This window comes from Mus caroli, chromosome 3 (assembly GCF_900094665.2).
Source record: "Mus caroli chromosome 3, CAROLI_EIJ_v1.1, whole genome shotgun sequence".
Taxonomy (NCBI): domain Eukaryota; kingdom Metazoa; phylum Chordata; class Mammalia; order Rodentia; family Muridae; genus Mus; species Mus caroli.
In genome coordinates this window covers 57,344,248-57,361,096 of record NC_034572.1, presented here as the reverse complement: position 1 = coordinate 57,361,096, position 16,849 = coordinate 57,344,248, and the positions used below count along the sequence as shown (strand labels likewise).

The following is a 16,849-nucleotide window of genomic DNA, read 5'->3' as shown; positions in this document are numbered from 1 at the left end:
TTGAATGGGCATTTCTGGCATTTAATACAGCTGCATTACTTTTCACTATTAAGAACTCTTGTGGTTGGAAGTGTTAATGGTGAACAGACACGGTTAAAGCCAGTCATCATCTGTCCTACTTGAATTATTTTTCTTCCTTAGGATGTGGTTTAGGCACTGTGATCTCACTTCCCTGCTCTGGATGGTGGCAGGGGAGGAGGCATGCCCAAGGTTATGGCTTGCTTGTAGGCTTGTATACTCTTGTAGTATAGGACTTAGGAGCCATCTTTTCTCCTTAACTTGGACTATGAAGGACTCATTTGAGCAAGTTACTGATGAGCATTGACCACTTTACAAAGTGACAAGGAGCTCTTTAATCTGTTTCACTGACTCCTTTTCCTATTCCAAAACTGTGTCTATTGACTGACTGGCTCTGAAGTTATCTCAAACAAGTAGAGTGTAATACCTTGTTTTTTGCATTTTAGCAAAATTAGACTTTATCTGAACGACATAACTTCAGCTACTTGTTTTTCCACAAATGCTGTTTTGCTTGTATTGGTTCTTATTGTAAGGTGTTCTACTGAGAAAAGAAAAGGTAGTTCTTTAATACTTTTTTAGAAGGGGAGAAACCAAGCTTGAAAATTTCCTAGTTTGCATGGCCCTGGAGTCTATCTAGCACTGGGAACATGTTCAAAGTTTTGTAAAGTGTAGTGTCAGAGAAGAGAGGATATATGTGGCTTTAAATTTATTTTAAAAAGCTGCTTCAGCAAAGTAAAGTTATGTTCAGTAGAGATCTATACTAAGTAGTCTTCTAACTGCAGAAGATGCTAAGCCAAGACACGAACTGGGAAGCAAGAGAAAGAAAATACTTCTTTCCTACATTTAAAAAGATATAAGGACTAACACATGCATTAAATTTGCAGCAAATATGGAATGATACATCATCATTGCACTGATCACAGATACATTACAGAAAAAGCAATTGAGAAGAAATCAGAATACAAAGTTCTTAATAGTCTGTCTTTACAAAAGTAGCTGCCTCTGAAAATGATGTCATGGAATATTTAATGGTTTACAATTTGGGAATCTTAATTTTTTTAGATGATGAATAAAATTTTAGTGAAGAGAAAGTATTTTTGTAAAAAATTCTTTATCCACACACTATAACTTTGAAAGAGTTAAAGGACAAATAATCAGATAAAAATAATTAAATGCTGAGCATGGTCTCGGCACACATCAAAAGGGATACAGTATTCTAGACTGCTGTGAATTGTATGTTTTACAGTTTTCCTTATTTAACATCTTACTACCACCTTGGAGGGGGAGGGGGGAAGAGTGCAACATATATTTTTGTACTGAAGTAAAAAAATATTACCAAGAGAATATTAAATATCAGCAGTGACTTGGATTTGATGACTGATTACCTTTTCACTTTAAGCCGATAGATATGAATAGTTTTGTGTACATATTGTACCTTCCAATTGTGTTAGAAATTAGCTGGTTAGGTAAACAGTTTTCCAAAATGTCTTTTTAAAATTCTATCCTCTGTGGTTTGCCTGTTGCTAATACATGTGTAACTTTGAAAGCTGCTAGTGTCTTGTTTACAGGTACCATAGTGCACTGTTTAACAGAGCTGTCTTGTTCTGTTTTTGTTGCCATGCTTCTGTGTAGTACAGATCTGAATAGGAAGCAGCGTAAGGTAATCCTCACCTTGAAAGCATAGTAACTCATTGACATTATCTGGACAATGAATATTACATCCTCAGCTGATGTAATAGACATTCAAAAGTAAGCTCAGCCAAGTTCCTGTAAATATATTTCACCATTTATCCATCACGCAGACACTGTGTTGCAAACTTCTGCTTATCCATAATTATATTCTGTCACAATGTAATTCAGATTTACATTCTCCATTTGTCTGTGTCAAGACAAACATGACTGTCCCAGGGCCTACATAAAGTGATACCCTTGACCTAAAATGCTGTTTGCTTTATTTAGCAGGGGACAAGGATGACAGAAGAAAGGGAGCCGCAACTAGAAAAGACTCACATTTTTCAAATTTCAACAAAAAGTTATCCTCCTCCTCCAGTGCACTCCTCCACAAAGATGCCAACCAAGGGCCAACTGCCAGTGTATCAAACCCAGAACAGTGTGGAGGACGAGGTGCAAAGGGTGAGAGGCTCAAACCAAATATGACAAATGATTGCCAGGAAAACCACAATCCCCCGAAATTCCTCTCTCCAAGGAAGCATTTGGCACTGGATCCTGCAACGAAGGGACTGCAAGAGAGACTGCATGGAATGAGAACCAATGAGAAGGAGCATGCCGAGGGCTTCTCGGGAGGGAAAAGCATGCTGACCGGAAGCGTTCTTTCTCAAAGTTCTCTGGAGGTAGAGAACCCAGAAGGCAGCAGAGCCAAGGCCAGAGCTGCAACCTCCTTTTCTCTCTCAGACGTCTGCGCGCTCTGTTCTGACATCCCTGATTTACATTCAACTGCCATTCTACAGGACACTGACATTTCCAATCTCATTGATGACGTGACTTTAACAAATGAGAATCAGTCGGGAAGTTCCATCTCGGCACTGATTGGCCAGTTTGAAGAAAGCAACCACCCGGCTAACGTTACTGTGGTTTCTCATCTCAGCACCAGTGGGGCATCAGGAAGTTCTCCTTTGCCGATCGCATTGGGCCTCCAAACACCCTTCAAGCATGGTCTTTCCCAGGGGAACCAGAAGGCCTCCTTCTTGTGCTCATCTCCTGAGCTGAACAAGCTCTCTAGCGCTGAGATCACCAAACTGGCAAATAACGCAGTTCCTTGTGGAGTGATTGGTTCTCCCATCTCTACACCAAAGCCAGGTGATGACCCTTCAGATAAGGCCAAGACAAGAGTCATTGAAGGCAACCTGCCTGGGTTCCCTGATGCTTCTCCTGGTCAATTTCCCAAAAGCCCCACCCATGAAGAGGACCATAGTCAAGTGATGAACAGTCCTGCTCTCTCCATGGAGTTGGCCATAGAAGATATAATTGCAGACCCTGCTCTCTCTATAAATTCTGCAGAAAGCAGTCTTGTGGAAATTGATGGAGAATCTGAAAACCTATCTCTAACCACCTGTGACTACGGGGAAGAAGCTCCGAGTCAACTTGTTTCTCCACTAAAACTGCAGCAGAGCCAGGAGATGGTGGAACACATTCAGAGGGGCTTGAAGAATGGCTACTGTAAAGAGACTCTCCTCCCTTCTGAAGTATTCAAAAATATTCCAGGTGTCAAAAATCACAGTATTTCTCATCTAACCTATCAGGGTGCTGGCTTTGTGTATAACCATTTCTCAAGTTCAGATGCAAAAACGAACCAAATCTGTGAGCCCCAGCAGCCTAGGGCTCCAGATATGCATGCCCCTACACCCACACCATCAACACATGCCCCTTTGGCTGCTTTGAAACTGCCAAGCCCATGCAAATCCAAAAGTCTGGGGGACTTAACATCAGAGGACATCGCCTGCAATTTTGAAAGCAAATATCAATGTATTAGTAGGAGCTTTGTGACAAACGGCATTAGAGACAAGAGTGTGACTATGAAGACAAAGTCATTAGAGCCTTTAGATGCCCTGACTGAACAGCTCCGGAAGCTGGTGTCCTTTGACCAAGAAGACAGCTGTCAAGTGCTCTACGCAAAGCAGGATGTCAATCAGTGTCCCAGGGCATTAGTCAGAAAGTTGTCGTCTAGAAGTCAGAGCAGAGTGCGCAACATTGCTAGCCGTGCCAAGGAGAAGCAGGAAGCTGGCAAGCAAAAAGCTATGGCCCAGAGCACCAGAGGAGGAGTGGTCCTTAGAAGTAAACCGCCCGCTCCTGCTCTGGCCGTGAACCGTCACTCCACAGGCTCATACATTGCAAGCTACCTGAGGAACATGAAAGCTGGTGGCCTAGAGGGTCGAGGCATCCCAGAGGGAGCGTGCACGGCCCTTCGCTATGGCTACATGGACCAGTTTTGTTCAGATAATTCAGTTCTGCAGACTGAGCCAAGCAGCGAAGATAAACCCGAAATTTATTTTCTTTTGAGGCTTTGAATTATATAAAGTTGCATTTTCATTGTTTACATGATACTCTAGAGGATGTTAGATTTTTTCCATTGTCAGGAAATATGATACTGGGCTTTGAAATGATTTCCAAATGTATTTTTAAACTTGTATTTTGGTCTCCCTTTGCCTCATGCATTTGTATATAGATTCTGTGGCCTTTCCCAGGGATCCATGATCTTTCCCCCAAGGTGTTATAAACTATGTTAGTATGAAATGTGTGCATGCCCTTATGTGAAACTTCTCAGCAGCTTGGGTCATAGAGTGCATATGTTGCACACAAAAAAATGTGTTTCCCCATGTCCTCCGATCACAGTCCCAGAGGCTGTCACCGTTACTCACTAAGTGTTGAGCTCATTAAGATTAAACTTTGAAAACCATAAAGGGATGGATTCTTTATTTGAAGTTACATTTTCCTTCTGAACTGAGAGACCCAGATTCAGTTTTATAATCCATTTAAAAGAGATGTTTTAAGTGGTTACATTGCCCTTTATGATTTCCACGTGCCACCCAAAGTAGGAATTCCATGAAGATGGATAGCATCTCGCCAACCCCAACTCCCTTTTAGAATAGACTATGAGGAAGAAAGCAAACTTCTGTATATAAGGCCAAATTAGTTTGTTTTGCATGAAATTTTGTTACATATTTTTGCTAATGGCTTTGTATGTAACAAGAATCCAGTTGCCAAGCTATCTGTCATTCTTTTGGATGATGTAATATTATAGAATATTGAAAATAATGGCTTTCAGAATGAGAGACGTTCAGCTGGGGATGGTGGTTCACGACTTTAATCCCAGTAGAAGCAGATGAGTTTGAGGCCAGCCTGATCTACATAGTAAGCTCCAGGCCAATCAAAGCTATGTACTAAGTCCCAACAACGAAAAGATAGTGAGAGACTTACATTAAACTTAAAACCCAAAGTAGTACAAACAGACACTTCCCCAAAGCAATCAAGAAAAAAAGTATTTTCTCATAATCCAAGTGAATAGATAATTAAAAGAAGCCTTTTCCCTTTAGGGAACCAAGTAACTCTATTTTAGTACCGACATATATTATTTTCATTGTGGATCCATTTTTTATTGCATGTTCAGATGTCATTTGCTTTTTGTACCATGAATTGCAATGATGTTCTTCCTGGACCTCATAAAAATATAATTAAAGCAGATTTTTGAACACTTGATGATTTTGTTTGTAAAACAAAAACAAAGCCGCAGCTGGAGTGTGTGTGATAACTGTTGAATGGGGGACCAGGCTATGTCCTCCTTTCTATGTGCTTGTAGCAAAAGTGGGGACTTTTATTGTCAGGGATGGTTTTATGCAGCAGTTTATGTGTCTGAATTTTTTCATTATGTTGAATACTATACTCATTTTTTGTTTTAAACATATATTAAAGTATTGTATATACTTTATATATATATATATACATGTATATATATATATATACATGCACATACATATTTTGCTTATATATATATGTAGAGCATGTATGTGCCTAGTGCCTGAGGTGGTCAGAAGAGAGCTGCGGATCTTTTGGAACTAGAATTACACAATTTTAAGCTGCTCTATGTGTGTTTTGGGAGCAGAACCTGGGTGGTCTGCAAGAGCAACAAGAGCTCTTAACCACTGAAGCATCTATCCAGTGACATCGTTATATTGAAGATCCTGTATATTTGTAAGATCCTTAAACAGATATCAAATGGAATTATTTTTCTGCACTTAGTATGGATTTGCAAGTTTAAAAATAATTCTTGGCAACTACTCCAGTGGCAGAGATTGTAATAGGTGGCTATGGAGGAACAAACATGAGGAAAGTATAGGAGATGCTTTGCTTGTCGTGTGTGTGTGTGTCTGTCATGGGGAGAGAAGCCATTAGGCCATCAGTCCCTGCTCCTTTCAGTCCCAACTCTTAGCTTTTCTCCCATGCTAGGAGTCATCATTCATAAACCTAGAAATTTGTTGGAAGAAGAAATATCAAGGGGGAAGGGACCAAAACTCATTTCAATTCTCTTAATGAGCTTGAAGCATTTCTTCTGTCTTGTGGCCTTTGAACCTCTAATGTTCTCTCTTGTGACCTTGGTTCATCTGTTACCATTTTTATTTTAGAAACCATTGATCTAACACAGAGATTTCGAAACTACATGGCTATGAAGAAAATTTAGCTGTGTTTTATGATTTAAGCACTCTTTACTCTAAAAATTAAAATAGGAAAGAAAACTCATGTATCCAGTCATAAGATGAATGTTTGCAGTCAGGAGCTAGGTAATACAGGGGTTCTTTCAGTGTCCATGTTTTTGGCCATATATATACTACAATCTCCCAAGAGACAGATCACAGGAAAAGAAGAGAAACCAGTTTCACGATAGTCATTTGAGATTTCTGTATTAACCAAGAAGAGACAGTAAAGCTTCGTTTTAATAAAAAGCATCTGATGTTCAGATCCTGCTCATTAAGATTTCTCTTGTTCAGAGGACAGGTGCGGGACTGAGTCAGTCCCAAGGAAACCAAACAAGAGACATCTCTATCAAGATGCTAGCAGGCTTTGCAGTGCTGAATGTGTGAGGAGCTGCTAGTTTCTGCAACTCTGACTTGGGACAAGCCCTGTGGAGTTTTGGTTTCCTTGAGGCTTTTTCCTTAGAGGCTGCACTGAGGTTCCAAGTCTAAGCAATGAGGTGGCTGGAAGAGTTTAACAGTAAAGACAAACACAGAGGACAGAAGCAACGGTGCTTAACGTGAATCTGATCAAGCAACTTTCCCACTTAAAATCCTTTATCTGAACAAAGTAAGGTCCTATAACTTTGCATAGAATTTTGACCCATTCTTCTAAAATGATCAAGCCTCCAATGTACTGCAGAACCTTAGATTCCACTGTATTATGTTGGTATATTCACACTTCTGTTTCCTCCATTAGCCATAGGCAGTGACCATGCCTTGTGCCCTTTTCCTAGCCTAGGATCCAGCATATATGTACAGTTAGTAAATTGGTGAATGAGAAGCTTAAGTAAAATGGGAAAGAAAATAGCATGCCTGATATCTGCCGATTGTATTCTCATAAGACCTTGTTCCAAGTGGTTCCATGTGGTTACAACCATTGATCTTTCTACATGTTAGTTACTTTTCCTGTTCCTATCCAGCCCAGCTTTTTAAATCCCCTTTTAATTTAGTGACTACTTAGTTGCTTGTGGTCAGGTAGCTGACATCACACAGCACTCTGCATCCCAGGATGTTTTACTTTGGGAGCATCTTATATGGTCATAATAGACTTGTGAAGAGATGATGTTATATCCATTCATAGGCTCAGAAAAGTGAGTCTCATTTGTGATTAGCTTAATGTCCTAGTGGGATAGGGAGAAGCTGAGCAGGACTATTCCATCTCTTCTCACATGAGCCTTTTTCCCCTTCACACACTGCCCTTTAAAGAGACTTTAATCAAGAAGTAAAGAACCACTCTAGGCAGGTGTCTCGCTTGATATGAGGGCAAAGATTGTCTTTATGGGGCCCCCAGCTGGTTGAGGTGACAAGGTGAGCTGGTTCTGTTTCATGTTTATATGACTAGCAGCACCACATACTGGAGTTAAAGATATAGGGAAAAAAAGGTATATATTCTTTATGTATGAATCAGAACTGTTTTAAATTTTTTGCCTTGTGTGTGCATGCCACATTGCCTTTGAAGATGTTAGAGAACAACTTTATGTAATTAATTCTCTCCTTCCACCTTTATGGGGAATTTAAGGATCCAGCTGAGTTTTCCTGGCTTGCAGGACAAAAAAACCTTTACCCTCAAAGCCATCTTACCAACCCATGAGCTGAGGAAACATTCCCAGGGAAGTGAGTATGAGGGAGAAAACAGGATTAGGCAGGGAAGGAAAAAAGAATACAAGGGCATAAGTTACTTTACAAGATCAGCCATCTGTGAGGGTATGGGATTTCTCCAAAGATGTCTCATAAAGGCTGCACCTGAGGTTAGGAGAGTTGGCTCAGTGGTTAAGAGCACTGACTGTTCTTCCAGAGGTCTTGAGTTCAATTCTCAGCAACCACATAGTGGCTCACAGCCATCTGTAATGGGATCTGATGGTTGTCTGAAGACAGCAACAATGTATTCATATACACAAAATCAATAAATAAATCTTTCTCCTCTCTACGCCCTTCCCCTTGCCTCTCCTCTCTCCTCCCCTCTCTGAAATAATATCTTGTTCTGTAGTGCAGACTGGTTTAAAAAAAAAAAAAGGCTGCACCTGAGAGCAGTTTGCAGTAGGGAAGGAAGGTGAGAAGTTGAAGTCGATGTGTCCTTCTATCCACTTTTCGGTAGGTCCCACGAGGCATTTACTTGCATGATTCTAACTGGTGCTTTGCAGCTCCTCCAGGCATCTCCAGCAGAGCTGGAGCCCCTTTGGTGTACTGGACTGGACCTCAGCTGGTGTTGCTAATGGGGACAGCTCAGTGATGGCAATGACAGTCTCAGCTGCAATAGTCTGTCCTCAACAGCTGTGGGAACAGCTGACTAGCCAAAAGCCATGCAAACACTTGTTATTGAGAGGGATGGGGTAAAAAAGAGCTAGAGTGATCACACCTGGGTCTGGTTTACAGTAACCTTTTCACCAGGATTTTCTTGACCTAGATCTTATATAAGAACAAGAGACCTTCACTACCTCAAGAAAAGAGGTAGATGGCCAGTTCTTCCACACTGTATGGTGGTCAGTCTCATCCTTTCCAATCTGAGCTGCTGTCCTTCTCGCTGCTGCAGCCAGTCCACAGCCATAGACGATGTCTTTCTCTTGTCACATATTTGGTTTCTCACACTTGCACGGAATACTTTACCCTCCCTAAGTTAGTTTTCTGACGGCTTGACACAGTCCCTTATCCTTGATATATATGAGTTCTACCATAAACATCTGGGATGCTTCTTACAAGCTTGTGTATTAGAAGCTGGGTCCCTAGCCTATGGAATTATTAAAAGAAGGTAGAATTCATCTGGGAAGTGGGGCCTATTGGTCATTAGAACATGCCTTCTTCTAATACACTACACATTATTGTTTGACACAGGGTCTCTCACTGAATCTAGGGATCACCCATTAGCCAGACTGGCTGACTAGCTAGCCCCAGTAAACCTACTGTTTCTGTCTTCCAGCACTGGGATTATAGGTACACAACATAGCAAAGCATACTTTTCTACGTATCCTTGAAATGAGAATGTAGGTCTTTAAACTTGCATAGCAAGCACTTTGCTTACTCAGCTGAGCCAGCTGCCAAACCCTATGCGTCTTAACCATTTCCTGTTGATTCCGTACTCATCAAGGGCGGCAATAGTTATAAGATGTGCCATAGGCTTCTCTCTATAGGATATGCTCCTGCATGATACAGACCACAGCCCCCTATGAGTTTCACTGATGTCACTGATGAATTACCAGGCACTACTTATCTGGGCATTTGAGACCACTTAACATAGCCTCAGTATTGAATCCAATTAGAAAAATTGTCAGTCAATATAGAACACAATTAATGTGCACCTTGAAGATGACTGCGTTCACTACAAATGTCTTCTTCCAGGTAGCAGAAAAATAAACAGCTCCTGGACAGCACAGTAGTGAGGGTTACTTCATGCTTTTTAAATGGAAAGATGCGTTGCTCTTGATATTCTCAACTGATAAGAGCCAGGAAAAAGGATTTGGCAGATTGATAGCCACAAACTAAGTGACAGAAGTTGGGTTGATTTGCTGCAATAAGACTCTAATCTGGCACAGAAGTTGTAATTGGAGGATTCTGGTTATGTTCACAGTAGTTCACTGATAACAACCATGTGGTGGCTTAAACAGGTTTGACCCCTATAGACTCAAGTGTTTGAATGTTTGGCCCACGGAGAGTATCATTATTAGGAAGTGTGGCCTTGTTGAAGGAAGTGTGTCACTGTAGGGATGGGCTTTGAGATCTTCTAGTGTTCAAGCTCTACCCAGTATGGAATCAGAGTCTCCTTGCTGCCTTCAGATCAAGACATAGAACTCTTGGTTCCTCCAGCACCATATCAGCCTGCATGCTACCGGGTTTCCCACCACAAAGATAACAAACTAAACATCTGAAACTGTAAGCTAGCCTCAATGAAATGTTTGCCTTTGTAAGAGTTGCCTTGGTCATGGAATCTCTTCACAATAATAAAACCCTAACTAAGACAGACCATAAGCTATATGTTTTATATGGGAAAGTCAGACAAATGAATGATATGGGAGACATAGGATGCTTTCGAGTTCCTTTAGATACTAAATTCTGTAGTATCCGGGGAGGAGGTAATGCTTCGGATTTGCTGCCTTGGCCTGGATAGAAAGTGCTTTACTTTTTAAAAGGCTAATAGTCTTCTCTATCACAACATTTAATTCATGTATCAGGAAGCCAAAAGCCAACTTACAAATATGCCTATCCTATTATGTATGGAAAACTAGATGAGAAAAATAATCACAAGGTGGACCCTTAGATAAATTGGATCCATTATGAGATAGACTTTAGCCTAAACCTTTGTTATGCTCTGGGATATGTTAGAGATAATTCCCAGTTAGAAGGTTATGGTGATCCTTTGGGACCCCTAGTACTTGTATCAGCTGTGACCTCATTCTCACTGACTTCTAGATATTAGGCAGGGGTCTTGAACACATAACTCAGGAGGCTAAGGCAGGAGTATTATAGACTTTCAACAAGCCTGGGCTACATAGTGATCTTCTGTATAAAACCCAAACAGGTGCTTGAGATTAGGGGTGGGGGTGGCTCAGCAGGGAAAGCACTTACCATGTAAGTGTGAGGATATGTCTTCAGATTTCCAGAACCCATGCAAAAACTAGATGTGGTGGTGGTGGTGGTGGTGTGTGTGTCTGTAATCCCAGCATTCCTACAGGGAAGTGAAAACTATAGACAGAAATAGTCCAGAATCTTGTGGACCAGTCATCCTGATGTTTAAGGAGTTTCAAAAAAGGGTCATGGACGAATATCCAAGATTATCTTCTGACTGTCTAGTGTGGCAGGCTTTAAAACACAACACACTAACTCTAGGCAGTTCCTTTAAAGGGCATACTTTTGTGACAAGTGGAGCAATAGTAGAGAAATATATACCAGGCTTGTGGAAACAAGCTTCCCGTTCAAGTAATGGCTCTGGATATATGAACTGCTTTAGATCTTGTAACTAGAAGTTGTACTTTTCACTGTAGTGACTGGAGTTTCCTCATCAGTGATGCTATTTTTCACTGTTCAGATCAGGCAAAACTCTGGTTCGATGTCTCAAACCTTAGTGGAACCTTTGGGGAAGCATTGTCTTTTAGTCATCTTAAGAGATGAGCATGGGACAAGGCACCTTGATGGTTCATTGTGGTGATTATAACCAACAGACTTCTGCTTTGCTAGAACCTCTATGTTCCCCTGAGTATTAGGAAGCCCAGTGCTAATTCATTACCACCCATTGGCTCAAATAGACAGTAAGCAATAAGTTCCTTTTGCTGCTTGCATCCTCATTGATGGTGTCCTTTTTAGTGAAGGGTCCTCCAGGGAAATGACACAGGTGGTGGGCTCATGTGAATCTATCCTGATGAGAGTGTAAATTGATGCAACAATTATGGGAGTCACCATGGGGACTCTTCAAAACAACAGTAACAAAAACTTTAATAGGGAACTACCATTTGACCCAACTATAACACTCAAGTCTTTGCACTATCATACTACAGAAATACTCACATACCCGTGTTTATAGCTACATTATCACAATTGCCAGGAAATATAACCAGCCTAGATACCCATCAACAGATGAATGGAAAAAAGAAGTGTAGCCCTCATTCTCATGGCAACAACTAGTTGCAGTAGGTTAGAGTCTTGTCCACATGGTTTGCTGGTTTGAATGAGAAGGACCCCCATAGATTCAATTGAATGCTTTTGGTTGCCAAGTAATGGTACTACTTGTAAGGATGAGGAGGTGTGGTCTTGTTAGAGAAAGTGGACACTGGGAATGGGGCTTTGAGGTTTCCAAAGCCCATGCCTGGCTCAGTGTCTAACTCTTCCTGCTGCCTGCAGTTCTAGATTAGAACTCTCAGCTGCTTCTCCAGTACCATGTCTGCTTGCATGCTACCATGCTCTCCACCATGACGACAATGGACTAAACCTCTGACCCTATAAACAAGCCTAAACTAGATCCTTTTCTTTATAGGAAGTGTCATGGTTATGGTGTCCTTCACAGCAACAGAACAATGACTACGACACTTGCTAAGCACCTGCTCTAGCTTTCAGTGTTCTCACTCTTGTCTACTTATTTAGGGTTTGTGGGTGCCATTTGACATCATGTCATATCATTGTATGCCATTGTTTGTACATATACCTCTCCATCAAGGCTAGGAAATAAAAGGTAGCCTATGATTTTCAAACAGCGCTGAACCTAGCCTCTGTTGAAGTAGAGAAAATTCTATGGCCTTAGTATAAGGAGATAAAGACCCTTCCAATGACAACAGCCTGACTCAGGGTTATTTCACATGTGCTGATGTAGACTTTCTAGTTAACCCTATTCAACTTGCACTTGCAAATTCCATTCTCCAGGATACATTTTTCCAACGTTTCCATCATGCTATTTTTCATGTTCAGTTAATATCAGTGAGTTTTGAATGCTAGTGTCCATATTTTCTGAACACAAACTATGAAATAGGGGTATTTTAAAGTCTCTGAACTTTACACTTTGAAGCATTTATTGGCACCCCCATCTTCCACAGCATGTCTTCCCAGTGGCCAATTTGGAGCAGAGAATCAAATTCTACCTGATAGATCACTCTCCAAGCATTTTGCATGAAGGAGTCCCTCCTGAGGACAAAGTGGTGTCTGGGTGGCAGGAAGGGATCATTCTGCAGTGTCTTTAAGAGCATTGGTTTTCAGGGAGACGCATTCAGTTTCAGTGAGGAGGCAAGGGGCGTGAGTGTTCCACATGCCCTCTTTATATCCAGTTTCTCCCTGAGAGCCATGGCAGGAACATTCAGTCATTAGGCAGTACATTTATGAAGATGTGAAAATACTATAAATTAGAAGGACCATCTCCCAGGAAAAGGGAAAAATCCTTGTTTTGTTTCATCATCTTCTTATACATTCAAGGCAGAGTAGTAACCTTGTGGTTAAAAGCTTCCCCTCTGCACCTAATTGCTTGTGTTCATATTATGTTTTAACACTTGCATTTCCCACAATCTGTACAAAGGAAATAGCCCACCTGCCTCATATGCAGTATCACCCAGATTCCCACGTGAAATTCTTAATAGTGGTTTTCATATACTGAATGCTCAAATTCTGCTCCTATACACCATCATCATTACTATTATGATACACAGAAGGGTCTTTTCATTTAGCTACTCTATAACCAGTTACCAGTTTCTTTCTGATTTTTAAGAGACTTACTCCATTACCTGAGCTGGCCATGACTGCTTGCACTCAAATGATGTCCTAGCCCTAGCTTAGCTTCTTGGGTAGTTGGTATACACCAACCAACCTTCCTTTTCTTTGAGGCACAATTCAATTTTTCTGTAGATACTTTTGACTTATGTACAATTTCCTTTACTTTTCCTTTCCTGTTTGGAAGAGAAGACATAAATTCCTACTTAAAAGTTACAGATAGATAATTCTTGTTAGAAGAAATAGAATGGCTTTATTGTTAGAAATTAAGAGAGGGGGGCTAGCGAGATGGCTCAGTGGTTAAGAGCGCCGACTGCTCTTCCGAAGGTCCTGAGTTCAAATCCCAGCAACCACATGGTGGCTCACAACCATCCCTAACAAAATCTGATGCCCACTTCTGAAGTATCTGAGGACAGCTACAGTGTACTTAAATAATAAATAAATAAATCTAAAAAAAAAAAGAAATTAACAGAGAAAAGAAATGGCTGATTTGTGGGAAGTTATATTTTCTTTTATATGTTTTGTTTTTGTTTTTTTTTTATTTTGGGGTTTTTTTTGTTTTGTTTTGTTTTTTGTTTGTTTCTCTGTATAGCCCTGGCTGTCCAGGAACTCACTTTGTAGACCAGGCTGGCCTGGAACTCAGAAATCTACATGCCTCTGCCTCCCAAGTGCTGGGGTTAAAGGCGTGCACCACCACACTCGGTATTTTATATATTTTTTAATACTTCCAGCCTCTTCTTCAGTCAGTTCCCTACCCAGAGGTTCTTTTGAATAAGTGGTCATTTTACACCATTCTTCATGCTGGCTTGTGGTTTATTTTCTTACAACTTACTTTTCCTTCACATTTTTGGTTTTCTCAGAATAAACAAGGCTTGCTCTGAACACAATGTAATGTGAGAAGGCATAACCAGTATTCTGGATATTTTCCACATGTATTTCCTCTGTGTAGCTTCTACTTTCAGTTGCTGTTTTATCACAGGTTTGTGCAATATACAGTGTTTTCTAGCTTTTTGTTACAGAAGACAGAATCTTGCTATGCTGCTTGTGAGGCATGGACTGGACTCAAGCTTACCATTCTCCTGGCTCAGCATCGCGTATAGCTCGGATTACAGTTACATACTACTGAAACCCTGTAGCCTGTGCAATTTGATTTAATTAGTTTTATTAGCTCATTTCTTACTTTCAATGTTTTCATTGAAAAGTAAATTCAGACTTGCAAAATGGTTTAAAACAAACACAGCAAATTTCCTGCACACCCTTCATCTGTCTCCCTAAATGTTAACGTCCTACATGATCGTAGCACAGTCATCAGGAATACGAAGTTAAGATTCAAATCGTCCTGTTAACTCATTTGTTACTGCTCATCTTTTACAGTTGTTCAACTGCTACTCTTTGTCTAAACCAGAATTTCACGTGGTACTTAATTGATGTGTCTTCCTGCTCTTCCTTACTCTGAGAAAATTCAAAAGCTTTTACTTGCATTTCATGACTGTGATAATTCTGAAAACTACTGCCCAGTAATTTCTTCATGATCCAATTCAAGATGTGCAGCATGGGCCAAATTCTCATATATGTACTACAATATCATGTCTACCAGGAGTCGGGAGGGCTTTCCATTGGCAGAGGTAGACTTCTCTAGTGGCTCTATAGCCTCACCTTTACCTCTATGTTTCCATTCTGATTTTTAAAAAGCCAGTTACTTCCTCATCAATGCCGTAACTTTTAAGTTACATCTCTATGACTCTTGAAATTCATAATTGCACTCATTATGGAATGACAGATTCTGGATTAATATTTGTCAATCTTTGCCCCATGACACACATATTAGACTGAAGGTCAGTCATCTAGCACTCAAGGTAGGAGTTTGCTTCACTGATCTTTTACCTTGTCTTCCCACTGTACCTGGTGACATTAGAAACAAGTCACCAATTTCACTGTATTTATCACCTTCCAAAACTATTCAAAATTATAGATGTGATATTCAAGTCCTTGCTTCCTACACTGCTTGACTAGGACTATCCACTGGAGACATGTATGATATCTCTATGACCAGAACATGGCACAGTCTATCAGTATTCTCTTTATATATACTGGTAAGAAAATCCAGGAGACATCTGAACCAATTATTCTTGGTTGAAAGTTATTAGCCACATTTCTTAAGAGAACCATAGTTAGTGGGCAGTGTGTGTGTGTGTGTGTGTGTGTGTGTGTGTGTGTGTAGAGAGAGAGAGAGAGAGACAGACAGACAGACATAGATTATAAATGATTGACTTATGTTAGACACAAGGAGCTGGTGGTAACTGCTCTAGCCTGAGTCTGAAGTCCTAAGATAGAGGTGAGTTAATGGTCTTAATCCCAGTGTGAATCTGAGTCAAGTCAGGAGAAGACCATAGCCACAGCAAAGATAGGCATAATTCTCTCTTAGCCTTTTGTTCTACCTAAGGTTTTGACAGACAGAAGGCCATCCACATGGTCAGGATTTATTTATTTATTCTGTTAATGCAAGTGCTAACCTTATTGAGAAATCTGCAAACAAACTGTCTCTCTATTGCTGTAAAAGGACACTATGACCAAGGTAAATGCTTCTAAAGAAAGCATTTAATTGGGGCTTGCTTTCAATCTCATGGGGTAGTCCGTTATTATGGCAGGGAGCATGGCACTGGAGCAGTAGCTGAGAACTTTACACTCTGAGCCACACAGCAGGCAGAGACTCGACATTGGGCCTGGCATGAGCTCTTGATAACTCAAAGCCACCCCTCCCAGTGCTATGTCTCCTTGCTTAAGGCCATATTTTCCCTGATAATCCCATCCATACCTTGTAACTTTTCCAAGCAATTCATCAACTGGGGACTAACCATGCAAATATATGTACCCTATTTCGGACATTCCCTTTTAAAACACCACAGAAACACTCCATAAATAAGGCTTAATAAACTCTTTGGGCACCTGTGTTGGTTGGAATATGGTTGGTTTAGGGAATGGTACTATTAGGAGGTGTGGCGTTGTTGGAGGAAGTATATCACTGTCAGGGATGGGTTTAGAACCCCTCCTCCTAGCCTCATGGAGACAGTCTGTTCCTAGCTTCCTTTGGATGAAGACTTAAAATTCTAAGCTCCTCCAGTGCCATTCCTGCCTGGACACTGCCATGCTCTTGCTATGAAGATAATGGAATGAACCTCTGAACCTGTAAGCTAGCCCCAGTTAAATGTTGTCCTTTATAAGAGTTACTTTGGTCATGTAAAGATTATTATAAATAAGCAAGGTTTCTTCATGATTACAACATTACAGCTTTCTTTGCATGGAAATCTTTTAATATTTTGTTTCTAAAAAGTTTACTTAAAGTACTACACTGGGTGATTATAATTTAACAGCCAAAACACACACACACACACACACACACACACACACAG

The 16,849-nt window shown here is 40.6% G+C and overlaps 1 protein-coding gene across 6 annotated transcripts in view; it reads left to right on the top strand.

Moving 5' to 3' along the window:
• The window catches only part of Plch1 (phospholipase C eta 1), a 202,778-nt gene extending 197,551 nt beyond the window's left edge, over window positions 1-5,227 (top strand). For 4 of the 6 annotated variants that reach the window (XM_029475578.1, XM_029475576.1, XM_029475579.1 and 1 more), the window contains one exon: window positions 1,978-5,169. In XM_029475578.1, coding sequence (XP_029331438.1) covers window positions 1,978-4,043 — 2,066 coding nt within the window. In that variant the 3' untranslated portion in view covers window positions 4,044-5,169. Of the gene's footprint in view, window positions 1-1,977 lie in introns of all 6 variants that reach the window. The other 2 variants (XM_021158107.2, XM_029475580.1) reach the window with 1 other exon arrangement.
• The last annotated feature ends 11,622 nt before the right edge of the window (window positions 5,228-16,849 follow it).